Below are 17,303 nucleotides of genomic sequence, written 5' to 3'. Positions count from 1 at the left end.
TTTTTAATTAATCACATTGAATGTATGGGTTTTATGTGCTGATTTTAGATTATTGTCAACTCATTTTTTTTCTTTTTGACGTACTGATGAAAATTGTGTACAGTTTAGAAGGAAAAACTTTAGAAGTATGATCTATGTCAAGCATGGAAAATATTTGAGCGACTTAGTTGAAGAAAATGTAACATATGAACATATTTTTTCTAAAGAAGATGAAAAGTGAAGGAAAATTGTTACGCTAGATTGGCTTTGTCTACACTTTTCTTTGTTCTCAAGTTAATATTTGTTTAGTGCAAAGTTCATTAACAAAATTTTTTTGTATACTATGACCTAAATTCTAAATGCCATTATATGATTCATGTAGTGAGTTTTACATACTAAAAAAAAGGTTGTGCTCTCATGAACAAAATTGTACTTAAATTGTCTACTTGCTTCTATTTAATAGCTTATTTAAAAATAATTTATATATTTTTAGTTTCAAGATTTGTAATTCCCATTTTCTTTATTGATTTGTTCGCTTATTTTAAAATTATGCGTATTGAATTTGACAATGTTTAGCATGATAGTAAAATTATGAAAGTTATTAGCCAATTAAAGGATAGACATGTGGATTCAAGTTTTTTAAAAGTAAAGAAGGATATAGCAGAATAAAGAGAGATATACATATTCATCCTTAAATATATATTAACAAATATAGGAATGACAAATATTCCTGTAAAAGAGCATTGTAATTCCTCTATATCTCAGTAAAGGAGATTTTTCAAAGGCTATAATTTCAAAAAAAGTCCAAGGAAAAATGTCCTTTTAATATTGAAGTGTTTAGCCAAAAGAAAATATACAAAGAATAGTACAAAAAATAGGTCTTTTATACAAAAAAATGTAAATGGATAGATATTTTTTTATTAGTAGCTATGATTTTTTTTATCATTTTTAATTTAAATTTATGCTCTAAATGATGTATCTGTTTGAGGTCATGGAAGCAGTTGATTTACTCATGGCCAAATCCTATTTTCAAAAACAACAATAATTGTCAATTTGACAATGAAATAACTAAGGCTTTTTCTTTCCTTTTCAATTTAATAAGGTTTTTTGTTTTATATATTTTGTCTATTATAGTTTTATTTAATTATTTAAATTTTATGGAAGTTACTAATTACTCAATACTTCATGATACAAATATAAAAGAAAAAGTATTCTATATTTTCTATTTTAAAGCAAAAATTTTTAATACTAGATATAACGTATTATTGTTGAATTAGTCACTTTTATTACTTTTATTATTTTTAATATTTTTTTTTGAATGTGTTACTTTTTTTATTTACATTTGCAATTTATCCGTGTGTGTGAGTGAAACAAAGGAAAAATACAGTTATGATGTGAATGTAAACTATATTTAAATTGTTAATTAGTGTGAAAAATAAAAGAGCACTATTACTATTTGAGAAAATAATGTAATGTAATTTACTATAGATTAAGTACTATTTTAATTTATAATATTTGAGTTAAATAGTACAAAATTTAGAACATCATTTATATTTTGATAGAATCACTTATAAATAATAATGTAACATAATACTTTATAGCATTTTTTTAATAGTAATATTTTTTGCTTGCTTAACGTAATTTCATAGAGTCATTCGGTCTGAATGCTACATGAAGAACATAAGCCAGATGAAGGAACAGGAAGACCTAGGATGTAGACGATCATAACATGAGTGATTCGGCGGATTTGGATTCCTATCTCCAAGATAATTAAAAAAAAAACGACAGAGACAGAGAAAGGGGGATTCTCTTATATAACACAACACATTATGTTTCTTTTGATACAAAATTTCGAACAATAATATCAATGCTTTTTTATTTTTTATACCAAATTACATTCCAAATATACTTTTTATACCAAATAATATTCCTGTAAACAAAGCACCACACTATTTCCTCCAATACTAAACTCTCCCCAGACCAACACGTCCACAGAGCATACTGTTAGGTTGGCTTCCTCCACAACGACATGTGTCCAGTCCAGTAAGTGTTAGAATGCCTTTTTAAATGAGCTCTCCAAGTAATAGTTCTATCAAGAATGGTTCTCTACAATACAGCAGTTCCATTAGCGACACGGCAACAGTGTTCCCTCCAAAAAAAGGGCAACTTGGTGGGATTCTCGGTGGAACTCCTTCCAATATGAAGTGTTCAGTGATGCACTCTTTCTTCCCGCGCATATTGAAAGAAAGTTCCACCTCGAGACGCAACATAACAGAAGAATTGAAATGACCTTAGGTTACAGATATTTATGGAATATTGAGCGTGTGAGGGTGTTGCTAGCTTGCAGTTTGGCGCCGTCGGTAAGTGTTTGAAAATTGACAACTTTCAGCTCATTAGTGGATTCCCGCTCATTTCAAGGATAGGGATATAGAGAATTGTCTATATATAGCAGGATGGTCAACTTCATATACACAAATAAGTTATAGATCATTATCCTTTGTATCCTAATTTCTACTTACTCAAAATCCTGTTGTTATTGTTTCGAGGCAAAATATGGCTGGAACAGTGGATCTTATTGCTGATCTCAATGCTACCAAGCTTTCTTGGTCATTGGTTGTGGGGGTAGTTCGATTGTATGAGTTCCCGAGTCAGTGGAATGAAAACGAGGTGTTCAGCTTGGAGATGGTATTACAAGATGTGAAGGTAATTTACGAGCAATTCTAATGGGTTGGAAGTTGTATTTTTATGCATTGTAATTTTTTTTTGTTCCTGTTGTTTGGAAAATCTCTTGCAGGGTGATAGGATTCATGCAACCATCTCCAAACCTGCGTTGGAGGCATTCAGACACCAAATAAAGGAGCATGCTATTTACAAAATGCAGAATTTTATTGTTACAACTAATAATGGCAAAGTTAGGACAACTCCACATAAGTACAAGCTCAGTTTTTATACAAAGACTGAAGTGATGCTCTAACCAATTGAGACGTTTGCTTTTAATCCTTTTAAGTTTCGTCCTTTTGCTGAGCTTGAGTCAAATGGTGCCAGTGATGAAAATCTATTGTTTGGTAAGTTCAATCAATTTAGTCTTCATATTATGCTTTTAATGTTATCTCATATGATTTCAAGTAATATATTTTAACTGCAACATTATTCATTGTAGATTACATAGGTGAGGTTGTGGGAAAGGAAGAGGCCAGGGGAATTATCACACGCACAGGTCACCAAAGCAAGCGTATTGCTCTGCAGTTGGAGGACCTAGAGTAATAATATTTAATATTTGAGTTGATTTCATTTTTAAATTCTGTTCCGAAATTCTCATTTTCATGCCAACGTGGGGAGAAGTATTAGTACTCAAACTATGTATGATATTGGTGTTCTCTCTTGGTGTCCCAGCAAGAATAAAATTAAGTGTACATTGTTTGGAGAATTGGTTGACCAAGTGCTTCCACAACTTGAACGAGATGATGGGGAACCTTTCATATTGGTGGTCCAACTTTTTAAGACTAATGTCTATTTGAATTCACTGAATATTCAAAGTGCCTACTATGTCTCCAAAGTTTACTTTAATCTAAATCTGACTGAGATAAATGAGTTCAAGCAAAGGTATAATTACTTGCTAATACTGCATCTTTAACTAACATTTTTACTTGTGTTTCTTATCTAAAAAACCAGAAAAATTTATTTATCGAAACATTTTATGTTATGCATAGGTTGAATAAGGATATTATTTTCCTTCACAACGCATTACTCAACTTCAGATCCAACCTCAATACTCTGCCACGGATGAGATCAATGCAGGCATTGTTCCATTGAAGACTATAGAGGAGGTCCTCAATATGCAACAGGTGAGGTTCTTCTATCATTACTTAGACTAACCATCTTTTAGCTCATTCGTGTGCCATTTGTTAGGAGATGTCATGCTGGATAATTGCCAATATTGTATCTCTAGAGGTGGGAAAAGATGATTGGTGTTACACTTCATGTAAGACATGCCCGAAGAAGGTTGTTGAAAGTAAAGATAGGTATTGGTGTGACCATTGTAGACGTGTAGGCTTCAAGGCTATGTTGAGGTAATTGCTTAGCATACAAAAAAAAATGTGACACTCACCTGACATCAATATTAAAAATGCTGTACCTTGACTGTAGCCTTATTTAGTGGTGTTAGAATTTGCTAATTCAATTCTGCTTCCACGGTGCTACAGGTAAAGGCTACAAATAATTGTTACTGATGGAACTGGGTGTCTAAAGCTCATTGTGTGGAACAAAGAAGCAGAGCAGATGGTGGGAAAGCTTGCTGACAAAGTTAACGAGATATGTGTAAGTCAACTTTACATGTTTATAACCAAGTTATGCAAGGTCAGTTATCTATCTTCCACTAACAACAATTCCTAATGTATGTGTGAAGATGTGGGAAAAGACTAACTCATACCCAAAATACTTGGATAATGTTATTGACAAAAGATTCTTATTCAAACTGAACATTACATACAAGAATATAAATGCCATTGAGGGGGTATACAGTGTAACCAAGCTTTCAGATGAGGACTTCCTCATATCGAGCTTCGGGTGTGCCAGCTCTTCTGTTGAAGCCTCTGTAAGTATAATTTTTGGGAGCATTGGTAAGAGCGAATACTATCTTGGATGACAAAAAAGATTGCCCACAGTTAGAGTATACCTGAAAATGTACTTTCTTGCAGACTTCCCAAATAATGGGTCATACCTCTCTATCTGAGACACAAGATGATAGCAATGCCCACGGGGTAGTTTCTCTTTCGAAGGTGAGATTTATATATATAATGATTGTTAATATTTGTTATGTGGAAAAAATGGTCTGAAAGGTAGATCATGTAAATTGGATATAAACTGATTGTTTAGTTAATGTCAACCAAAGGACTCTGCTGTGGAAATCAATGGTGATAGCTCTTATCAAACTCCAGCAAAGAGGTCATCCCCTGATACAGTTGATGGATACATAGGAGAAGCAATTGTCTCTGCAGATGCACAAGCATCGGCTAACAAGACCTTTAGGTGGTATTCTGAAAAAAAAAAAAGATGGAGTAATTGATCTTTTTATTAAGAAATTTCTAATTGAATGTTATTAGGGGTTATTATGAAGCAGTGTAGTTTGCACTTACATGCATAATGTTATTACCCTTTCATCGTTTTGTCTGTTGATGTTGGAAACCAACCATTAGAAACTGTGGTCATTAGTAATAGATTTTATGGAAGGGCTATGTGTTCCCATCTGCAGTTATTATTATCAATGTGTAACAATTTAAATCTTACAAGTAATCTTCAGTATTGGCAGACTTCAAAGTCTATTTATTGGAAGGCATAAAATTACAAAAATAAAAAAAATAAAGCTGAACATGTCTTATTTTTTTGGCTGAATATTCTACACATTTTTATTTTTAATATTGGGTTAACAATGATGCTTTTCTAAATTATGATCTACTATGATATTTTTCTAAAATGTGGGATAATTTAATTTATGGAGTACAAATTGGAACCGTCCGATTTGTGTTTAAAAAATTAAAAAAATATGGAGTACACAAATTGGACCGTCCGATTTGTGTACTCTAATTTTTTTTAATTTTTTAAACACCTACCAATTTGTGTACCCCAAATTTTTAAAATTTTTTAAACACAAATCAGCGATTTGTGTACCTTCCATAGTTTTAAAATATTCATTTATAACAGTCTCATTAAAGAAGTAATGATTCATGAATCCTGCAATAAGATTTTAAAATCAATTATTAAATATGTATTGTCATATCTAAACAGTCTCTTCACAAATTTATTAAAGAAGCATGCTACTCAATGAGAGAAGGCTTAGCTCTTTATGTCACACAACAGCGAATAAAGAGATAATTTTGTTTAAAAAGTTTATTAGCTTTTGGTTATACATTGAGTTAGATAATTGTTCATACATAACAATTAGAAGAAAGGAAGAGAGAGTGGATATACTCTGCTATACCTGACTTGCAGGTCATGTCAGCATTAATGCTGAATCTCATGAGATTATTTTTCAGCTTTATTGTAACTTCATTTAAAGCCTTCCTCTATTGTAACAAAAGATGCCTTCATATTGCTTCCTATCTTCTCTTTGGTATGACATCTGGGAAGGCTTTACTACTTATCCATTCCTTTTGCATTCCCATATTTCAACATCAATGGGTACAAAATGATTTTTTCTTTATCTAAAACAATATTTAATTACTCAAAATTAGAAAGAAATCAGCAATATATGGAATTACTACATTTAGCTCTAGAGGCTCTGATTTCCTTGACTACAAGTGTAAAGTAGCATATATTCCTCCGTGTATTATTAGGAAACTTCCAAAGTTAACTTAAAAAGATACCTATTATATTTCTTTAGTCCCCTTTCCATTTAAATTAGAGACATAAAAACCTATTCAATGTGGCAGTTGAATCCTTAAGCAGCTTTTCTTCTATAAATAAAGACAAGTGCAGATACCATATCAAGACATATCCTCACCCAAAAAAGTTCATACTCATAACTCTCATATTTTTCTACTCAGTTCCTTCTATAGTGCATCCTCATATTTTACTAAGAATGAGTGATATTCCTCCGCACTCCATTCCCCTCCCTGAACTACCTAAAGAACTTCTCTTGGAAATATTCCATCGCTGTGATGCTTCGACCATTTTGAATGGTCGCATGACGTCTCGCTACTGGAGAGGAAAGCTCAGCAGCTATCACTTTGTCACAAATGTGTCTGAGACATGGAGAAATGATGGAATATCACTAATGCTACATTTTTGCTATCCATCCTCTTTCATGAGCTCTCTTGACTGGGTCATGATGATGGATGCCTCGACGGGGTATACCAGTCCATTTCAATTCCCATTCTTGCTAACTTATGAAGGTTGGTTCCAACTGATTGGCATTCAAAATGGAGTATTTTGCATCAGATACTCTTCCATGGGACAAAAGAGCTACTTGATAGCTTGGAATCCAGTGAGCCGGAGGTCCAAACTCATCCCAGATCCTGTCTACATCTTTGAACCTGAAATGGCTTATTCATATGCCTTTTCATACTATCCATACACTTTCAACTATGCTATCGTGTATGTGTTCCAACACAGTGATGAAACTACTGCATGCACACTCACCATGTATACCAGCACCACAAGAACTTGGGATGTGGTTTTGCCATGTCCATCATATGTTCAAAGGTTAGATCCAACCTACGTTACACTTGATGGGGTTATTTATTGGCTAACACGCTCATTTGAGGATGTTGAGCAAAGATCCCCATATATTGTATGCTTTTTTTATATTATCTCAAACCTTTCAACAAATTGTCGTCCCTGAACAAGCTTTAGGGCATTGTTACATGCTAATGAATCTTAACCAAAAGCTTTGTCTCGCTTCATCCAACCATAATGAAGAAGACTTCTCCACTGCTATTTGGCATGTTAATGTTACAGAGGAGAAACCAACTTGGACTAGGTTATTTATGTATAATGGGGATGGTCCGCTATTTACTCCAACCAACTTCATTGGTGAAGATATCATACAAATCAAAGAAAGTCATTTTCAAGTTGATGGAGTCGATAAATCAAAATTTTCACACTTCCATATCTGTCGGTATACTCCTATGAACAACAGAAGGAGAACCCTTCATTGGGTAGAATACGAAGATGAAGTCAGACTCAGGTCCATGCATGTGTACCACAAGACATTATATCCAGTGTGATTTCCACCTTTCACATTGGACTTGAAGATTGCCCAAGGTTATAAAATGCTATGTTATGATGGGTCTGAGTTACTGCAACGTTATATGTATTCAACTCTGTTTCACGCTTAAGTATAATGCATGTTTTCTGTTCTAAGTTGCTATTGTGTGGTTTAGGTAAAATCACATAATCTAGGTGCTGATTATTTTTAGTTTAAAAATATATATTACAAGAAGGTATGTAGTGCATGTTCATGTATTGCATGAAGCTATGTATTAGAGGTTATTCTCCATGTCTACTTTGTTACGTTGTATTCTCAAGCTTTGCTTCCTAAATATTTATGTGGCTTATTAAATTTATATAGAACTTGCTTTGAATTAATTTAGCAGTGTTGTTAGTCAAAATTATTGACTTCCCCATGATAGCTAAGCTGAAGGGGTTTTAAAACTACACTTTCTTTACAACTCCATCCTTATTCGTTGAAGTATCTATCCTTCAAATTAATCAGGTTGAACGAACTACCATCTCTTAATAATTATACATCTTATATTAATTATGATTAGATTCTATTGTTTGAAGTAAGGATCCTTTGCTATGCAAGTAACAATGCAATTCAAGGTTAATATTTTTTTTTTACTTTCTCCATTTCTACTCACAAAACTACTATCAAAACTGCCCTTTCTCGAAATTTGTTTTTTAATGGAGAATAACAACCATTGCTAAAATCACATTATATATTAGAATCATTGTAAAATACTTTTCTTTCAAAATAGTTTTATTCAATATTTTTTCATCCACGCACATTTTCTTAATCAATTGAAAAAATGAACTACAAAGAAATTTAGATTTCAAAGTTTTATAAGAGCTACAGGAATAACAGTAATAATCAATAAAATTAGATTAGTCATATTGTGTTTAGTTTTCTGTGGTAATATTCAAATGATGATATCCTTATTTTAGGATATAGAAAAGGTATAAAAATAAATGTCTTATTGGAAGGTAGTTAATTCTAATAATAGCTCTCCAGTTGTGCCTGAACAAACTGATGCCCATAATTAGTTCTCAAATGAGTATCATGATTCTACACATGTGAAGTATCTTTCACAAATGATAAGGTTGAGAGACTATATCAAATTATTGAAGTAAATGGTTCTGAAGAGAAACTTAGACCTTTTTTTCAAATTAACAATTCAAAGGATACTCATATATTTTGTACTGATTCATTAGTCTATGAATTCAAGTGTCCCAAATGCAAAATTTTTTACATTGAACAAAGGTATCTGCATCATGCTTGCAGCCACCTTTTGCATAAAAATGTTTTATACAACATCCAATTATCTCACATCACATGTTTAACTTGACTTGAATTATTTAATTCATGACTTCATGTATGGATGAGCTCATATACATAGGTTTAATCACAAATATTGCCATAATAGAAAGTCATAAATTGTTTTAACTTACTATTCCAAATAATTAGTATGGCTAAATCCATCGAGTGCTAACATAGCATACTATGCACAAATCATTAATCTATTAATTTAATCCTAACTAAAGCAAGCTTTTATATAGTAAAGAAATATTTTATACATGGTTTCAAGCCACCTATTGCAGGTTGGAGTAAATTCATGTCAGCCTTTATAGATTAAATTTGTAACCCTCTTGAAAGGGTGAATATTTTTTTTAATAAATTACTCTTAAGTAATGTCTCGATTTATAACTAATACTCAAATAGAAAAATTATTACCGGATTTTATACTGCTTGATAAAAATTTGGCAAGTAATTGTGAAAAGAAGTTTAGTGTTTTAGATTTGATTTATTAATATTGAATTTCACCAATAATTAAATTCTTAAAGTGTTCTTGACATCTAATTTTAAACTGAATTTGTATCCAACCAAAAAATATTGATAAAAAATAAATTAATTATAAAGTCAAGTAACTATATAAATGACTGAAAATATTTTATAGTTAGGATCTTTTTTTTTTCACGAAAAGATCTTAGTTGGTTTTAAACTAGGAACTTTGCATGCCATTTTCATTTAGTTCACATAACAATAAATAGCATATAAGACAATGAGTGATGTAAAAGTAAATATATAGCATGCAAATCAATGTGTTGATGGATATACTTTACTTGTGACTTAATGTCTGCTGATGACAATTACACCTGCTAGCAGTGTACTTTGTCACATAAACCAAAAAAAAAAAAAATTGGAAAATGTCAATGGAATTTAACAACCAAAAAATGGAAAAAAGTCAATTAACCCGCACAACACTTATACATATTCCTTTTAGGTAGTAAAGCAGGGTTTCTGTTTAATTATAATGGTCTTTGAAAAGCAAGAAAGGTTCCTCAGCTCTATGTATGCCTATGTACTAAATTCTTTAAAAGACTGATTTCTTTGGTGAGAAACAAAGTTTCAAAAAATGTTGGGGATAATGCCAACTTTTGATTCCTCTTCTCCTTTCCTTCCTCAGGATGTAATTCTTTACATCCTAGGAAAAGCTGATAATAGATGTCTCTGCAGATGCAGGACATTGAACAAATTTTGGTGCTCTTCATTGATGGAATTTAAGTTCCTATCTCAGCACCACCTAAATTTTTCACATAATAAACAAGCACTTTTGTTGCATATTTATTTTCCAGAATGGACAAAAGCTAACAATGCAATTATCAGTGTCAATGCTTTAACAGGTGCATCGAAGACATTGTGTCTCCCAACACAGTTAACAACATGCAATGATTTTACCCTTGTGGGTTCTGAGCTTGGGAACGTCTGCCTAACATTTACAGATGGCTGCCGGAAGAATATGGTACTCATCTGGAACTTGCTAACGAGCAGTGTTCGCCACTTACCTCAACCACGGATTTTTAAAGCTCACACATGCATCTCAATCTTTGCTTTCACATACTACCCTTCCACCATGGAGTACTGTGTAATGCATGTGTTCAAGAAAAAAATTGATGACAAAAACATATGGTACACCCTCTGGAACAGCAAGTACCAGCAATGGGAACCCAAGAGAGTTGCCAATGGTGATACTACCAACATCAGTCCTGATTACGTTTCAAAAAGTGGGTTAATTTTCTGGATTAATTTTGGTGGATTAACTTTGGATAAACCACAATCCGTCCTAATATTCTCCATAACCAACTACAACTGGTGTTTAAGTCGAATTCCCAATAAGGCAAAGTCAGATTGTAATGCACTGGTACTACTCAAAGATCAGATTTGCTACATCTCCTATCCAGCTAACATTGATCACTATAGCATATCATTATAGATTCTTCAAATGAAAACAGAAGATAGCTTTCGTTGGAATCCTCTATATGCAGTGGAAACCGTTAGAATGTATGAGCAACCAAAATTATTTTTTGAGGAGGAACTCATTTGCTTAACACAACAAGTAAGCGAAGGATATATTTTTACGAAATAAATTGTGCTTTTAAGATGTTCTTGGGAGCCATATCAACGACGACATTTATATTGGCAGAGCTGGCCAACGCAAATTCAGTTAAAGAGATTCATTCTTCACATGCCAGGGCTGTTTCCTGTTTAGTGCAGAAATTCAAATAGAATGTAAAATACAAAATTATGATTTATGTTCCATGCTTAGTTAGCTTTGATGCTGTTATAGTTTTCATCGTATTAATTTATAGTTTGCTACATACTATATCACTAGGTCATGCCCTGCCTTCAATGAATACGTATATCATTATAGTCTCTTCTGTTGTGGTAAACAATAGCCATTTTCCAGGGTATCTGACCTCCTAAAGTTTACAAAAATTCTGCAAGAAAATAAATAAAGTTGCGCCATAAGTTAGACATACAAAGGTGTTACAAAAAAATTATTTTCATTTGTCTCTACCAACTGAAGTCTATATAAATCTTCAAATCTTTCCCAAATGATACACTCTAATAAGGAGCTAACAGTTGTATAGTCTCAAGTATCCTTTTCACGGAAGGTTTATATTCAAAGAAAAAAAACTCATTACATTAAAAGAATGAAGAATATCCTTTTTTAAAATACCACTAAACAATATCTGCCACCACAAATGCAGCTTGCCTCCAAAAAAGTACAGCTAACATGATCAATTTATTTAGTTTAAAAAATTTTTCTTCCAGAGAAGGCCTGTACCACGCTGATCGAGGCATCCTAACCATGGTGCGACAGTGCACCTTTAGGTGTATCAGAAATTGAAGTCTCCAATAACATGACAATTGACACATGTAAAATAAAAAAATATCAAGCAACCTCCCAAATAATGAAATAGTGGTAGAGTTCTTTCACACCATTGTTACCACAACAACCACACATTCACCATAGAAGGACAAAGATGAATTTGCCATACCAAGGAGTTGACAATGCAAAAGAAGCAAGGCGAAATAGATTGTTCAAGATAGCTGGAAAAAAAGAAAGCTCCATTATTCTATCCACAAAGGTGCCTACAAAACATATCTATACACTTTGGATGAATCAAATTTCATGCTGCCTTCATCATTTGTTTGGCCATTAACAAGACCTTTCTTATCTTATATCATACATTGCAGAGAACTCTGACGTGGGACATCCCATGCTTCAACAACAACATATTGCTACAAAGCATATACCTCAGCATTGTGTTATATTTCTTTATAAAACCAGTAATTTACGTACCCCCAGCCATTGCCAATAAATTCTTTGATTTAATTTGGAACTTCCAATTCTTGAATCACAGAGAGCCAGATGGAATCAAGGTGTATTTTTTTGTTCTTATGATCAGAATTGGGGACTCAAATTTTATAAAGTTTATGATGAATAGTCGTGTTCTTTCCATCAAAGAACAGACCAACTGTCAATATAATAATGAATAATTACAATACCACCCAAACTAATTTCTATATTAACAAATTGGACCACAATTAGCATAAAAATTCTAACATTCTCCCACTTGGTCCAACATTTGTTACGTATAGTTTGTAATTACATACTATGCTTAAACAATTAAGACAAATTACACGAATCATAACGGTAGTTTTTCATTAATCGAGTATTACCTTCTATGTATTACAATGTAATATCTCCTAACTGAATAAACTCTTCATGTGGTATTTCTGTAGGAATAAGCCCAATGCTTATTCTAGGTCCTTCATTGAATTTTATTTGTCATTCTTAATCATGTATGCGCATATATACTGACCAAATGAGAAACAAACAATAACATGAATTTCATATCCAAATATGTCATATAATATAACATAAGTCATATAAGTGACGTTACAGAACATAAACCCATACTAGTAACATGATCCTTAAACAATCCTGGTGGCATGCCTTTTGTCAAAGGATCAGCTATCATCAGTTTAGTACTAATATGCTCTATCTGTACCTCATTAGACCTAACTCGGTCTTTAATGGCTAAGTACTTAATATCGATGTGCTTACTTCGACTACTACTTCTATTATTCTTAGCCATAAATACAGCAGCTGAATTGTCACAATATATTCTTAATGGCCTAGAGATACAATCCATAATCTTAAGCCCAGAGATGAAATTCTTTAACCAAACACCTTGTGATGTAGCCTCAAAACAAGCAATAAACTCGGCTTCCATGGTAGAAGTGGCTACAAGTGATTGTTTTGCACTCTTCCAAGATACTGCTCCATCAGCAAGCATAAAGATGTATCCTGACGTTGACTTTCTAGAATCAACACATCCCGCCAAGTCTGAATCTGAGTATCCAACAATTTCCAAATTGTCGGTTCGTCTATATGTAAGCATGAAGTCTTTGGTCCTTTGAAGGTACCTTAAGACCTTCTTTGTAGCTCTCCAATGGATAATTCCTGGATTACTTTGATATCTTCCTAACATGCTAACAGCAAAAGCAATGTCAGGTCTTGTACAGACCTGAGCATACATTAGGCTACCTACGACTGAAGCATAAGAAATATTTTGCATCTGTTTCTTTTCAAGTTCATTTTTGGAAAATTGATCTAAGCAGAATTTGTCACCTTTCACAATAGGTGCAACACTCGGTGAACAATTTTGCATTTTAAACCTCTCAAGAACTTTATTAATATAGGCTTCTTGAGATAAACCTAAAATTCCTTTATGTTTATTTCTATGAATCTTTATGCCAATGACATAAGATGCATCACCCATATCTTTCATATCAAAATTTCTAGAGAGAAATTGTTTCACTTCATATAACAACCCTAAATCATTTGTTGCAAGCAAAATATCATCTACATATAAGATGAGAAATATGATCTTGCTCCCACTAACCTTGTGATATATACATTGATCAGAAATATTTTCAATGAACCCAAATGAAGAAATCACATTGTAAAACTTCAAATACCACTGTTGGGAAGCCTACTTAAGACCATACATTGCTCTCTTAAGCTTGCAAACTAAATCCTTACCAGCACTTGAGATGAACCCTTCGGGTTGTCTCATATAGACCTCTTCTTCCAAATCTCCATTAAGGAATGCCGTTTTCACATCCATTTGATGCAATTCCATGTCAAAGTGTGCTACCAATGTCATAATGATGCGGAAAGAGTCTTTCTTTGAAACATGAGAAAAGGTTTCCCTGTAGTCAACTCATTCCCTTTGAGTAAATCCTTTGGCAACAAGTCGAGCCTTGTAGCGCTCAATATTGCCTGATGAATCCTTCTTGGTTTTAAAGACCCATTTACAGCTAATGGCCTTTTCCCCATCAGGCAATTCTACAAGATCCAAAACTTGGTTATCTGCCATAGAATTCATTTCATCCTTCATAGCATCTAACCATAAATTGGAATTACGACTTTTCATTGCTTGTGAAAACGTCGTTGGGTCATTTTCATCACAAACATCATAGTCAGACTCAGCAAGATATACTACATAGTCACTAGAAATTGCAGGCTTTCTAATTCTTATTGATCTTCTTAATGTTGCATCATCAACCTCTTGTAAAGGTAGTGGCATAACAGTTTCTCCCTCTTCTTGAAGTTGCTCTTGAGCAATATGTTCTTGAACAACATTTTCATTATGAAGAGTTTGATCCTCCACCATATGATCTACTTGAACATTATCTTCATGATGTGGAACATCAGTAAAAGGTTGTTCTATATTGAGCCTATCCGTATGGGCATTCTATTGAACAATCACTCTTGTACATGGAGAGGTTTGACAAACATTATCATTCTCAACAACTTTAGGAGGATGATTTCTCCCATTTTCCACATCATGCTCTAAAAACCTTGCATTTCTAGATTCAACTATTTTACTTGAATGGGAGGGACAATAAAATCTGTAACCCTTAGACTTTTCTGCATAGCCGATAAAATAGGCACTTATCGTCCTTGGGTCCAACTTCCTTTCTTGTAGATTATAAACCCGAACTTCAGCAGGACAACCCCAAATGTGTATATGATTCAAAATTTCAAACTAGATTTCCAACTTTTTCATAGCTCAAATGGTGTTTTAGAAACTGCCTTTGTTGGAACTCTATTTAATATATACGCAGCTGTCTTAAGGGCTTCACTCCACAAGGATAAAGGAAGATTGGAGTTGCTAAGCATACTCCTCACCATATCCAGCAAAGTCCTATTTCTTCTTTCAGCTACACCATTTTGATCTGGTGTGCCAGGCATGGTGTATTGTGGCACAATACCATGCTCTTGAAGATACTTTGCAAATGGACCAGGTGCTTGCCCACTTCCAGTATATCTCCCATAGAATTCTCCACCTCTATCTGATCTCACGATCTTAATTTTCTTTCCGTATTGTTTCTCTACTTCAGATTTATAAATTTTAAAAGCGTCCAATGCCTCATATTTATTATGAAGCATATAGAGATACATATATCGTGAATAATCATCAATAAAGGAGATGAAGTATTTCTGACCACTTAAGGACATATCAGGACAACATATGTCAGTGTGAATTATTTCTAATATGTCAGAACTCCTCTTAGCACCTTTTTGAGACTTTTTGGTTTGCTTTCCCTTAATGCAATCCACACAAGTATCAAAATCAGTAAAGTCTAGAGTTTCAAGAACTCCATCACTTACTAATTTCTTTATTCTCTCAATGGAGATGTGTCCCAACCTTCGGTGCCATAACATGGAGGATTTTTCATTCATACCATTACCATGCATAACCATAAGATTAGATGGAACATTATTAGCTAAATGGACTTTAAATAAATCACCAATTAAAGTACCACGTCCAATAATATTAGAATTTTTAATAATGTCAACAGAATCATCATAAAAATTTATACATAATCCTTGTTTTACAAGCTTAGATAAAGAAATCAAATTTTTAGAAAAATCTGGAATATAAAAGGTTCTTTCTAAATCTAAAATACAACCAGTACTTAATACAAGCCTAAATGTTCCAACAGCTTCCACACGTGAACGCATCCGATTGCCCATATAAATGCTTAGTTCACTTCTTATCGGTTTCCTTTTCCTTATGAAACCCTGCATGGTATTTGAAATATGAATTTCAGCACCAGAATCAATCCACCAAGTGTCATGACATATTTCAAAAAAATTAGATTCAAAACACACTGAAGAAATAAGATCACAAAGGTTAGTACCTTTCTTTTCAAGCCAAACTTTAAATTTTGGGCACTCCTTCTTCATGTGTCCTTTCTTTTTACAAAAGAAACACCGTGCACTTTCTTTCTTCATAGGATGGGATACAATACCCTTTCCTTTCTTCTTATGAGCTTGCTTTTTACTACCCTCATTTGTCACTAATAGTGCACTTTCACCAAATTCCTGAATTAGCCTTCCTTCCTCTTGCACACACATCACCAGTAATTCGTTAATGGACCATTTTTCCTTATGTGTGTTATAAGAAATATTAAATGGTCCGTACTGGGAAGGAAGAGAATTCAGAATAAGATGCACCAGAAATGAGTCAGAGATCTCAACCTCTAAAGCTTTCAGTTGTGCTGCAATGTCTCTCAACCTCATGATGTGTTCACGCACACCTCTTACGCCGGTAAGCCTCATAGATGACAATTGTGCCATTAGGGTGCTTGCAAGTGCCTTACTAGAAGACTTAAATTGTTCATCAATAGCCTTCATATAATCCTTGACATTCCTACAATCAGGAATTGAACCTCGGATACTAGCTAAAATACGAGACTTAATGAACATCATACTTAAACGGTTGGATTTCTCCCACCGTTCGTATAATGCTACCTCGGCTTGAGAACTAGCATCAGTAGGTGTCGGAGGCTCTTCCCTACGAAGAGCATAGTCAAGGTCTGCACACCCCAAGTGAAAGAGAATCTTATCTTTCCATTCCTTATAGTTGTCACCACTTAACAAATGAACTTCAGATACAGTTTCAGATATCATTACTACTGCAAATAATAAATCATGCTAACATTATTCAACTTTAAATAGGCACATCAAAATCCATAACATATGATAATACATGCCAATGCAAGTCATATCAAAATAAATATGAATTATAGTGTCATTAAAATCTACCTGTGGGCAAAGATTTTAACACACATAATATTCACTATACTAACTAAAGTATTGAAACTAGAAAATAAAATACTGCTTCTTAATACCTGTAGGCTAATTAAGAAGTAAGAAATATTTTTTATTTCAATCTAATTA

The 17,303-nt window shown here is 33.3% G+C and overlaps 1 protein-coding gene and 1 pseudogene across 1 annotated transcript; one reads left to right on the top strand and one right to left on the bottom strand.

Annotated features, from left to right (window-relative positions):
- Window positions 1–2,532: 2,532 nt before the first annotated feature.
- On the top strand, window positions 2,533–5,103 carry LOC107620096 (replication protein A 70 kDa DNA-binding subunit C-like; annotated as a pseudogene).
- Window positions 5,104–16,107: 11,004 nt separating this feature from the next.
- On the bottom strand, window positions 16,108–17,033 carry LOC148579134 (uncharacterized). Its single transcript, XM_088504740.1, has 2 exons — window positions 16,262–17,033; window positions 16,108–16,142 (listed from the first exon to the last, which is right to left on the bottom strand). The coding sequence occupies exons 1-2, from the start codon at window positions 17,031–17,033 to the stop codon at window positions 16,108–16,110; spliced, it is 807 nt and encodes a 268-aa protein (XP_088360866.1).
- Between the last annotated feature and the right edge of the window lie 270 nt (window positions 17,034–17,303).

The sequence above is a fragment of the Arachis ipaensis genome, chromosome B10 (genome assembly GCF_059453495.1).
Source record: "Arachis ipaensis isolate K30076 ecotype BB chromosome B10, ASM5945349v1, whole genome shotgun sequence".
Lineage (NCBI taxonomy): Eukaryota > Viridiplantae > Streptophyta > Magnoliopsida > Fabales > Fabaceae > Arachis > Arachis ipaensis.
Note: the sequence above shows the minus strand (reverse complement) of the source record. Positions and strands in the feature narration are given on the sequence as shown.

Excerpts from the sequence above, each read along its gene's own strand:
- LOC148579134 (XM_088504740.1), bottom strand. The coding sequence starts at position 17,033 with ATGATATCTGAAACTGTATCTGAAGTTCATTTGTTAAGTGGTGACAAC. Across the intron at positions 16,143-16,261 it reads AGTTTGGCTTGAAAAGAAAG|GGTTTCATAAGGAAAAGGAA; the intron begins GTACTAACCTTT and ends AATACCATGCAG.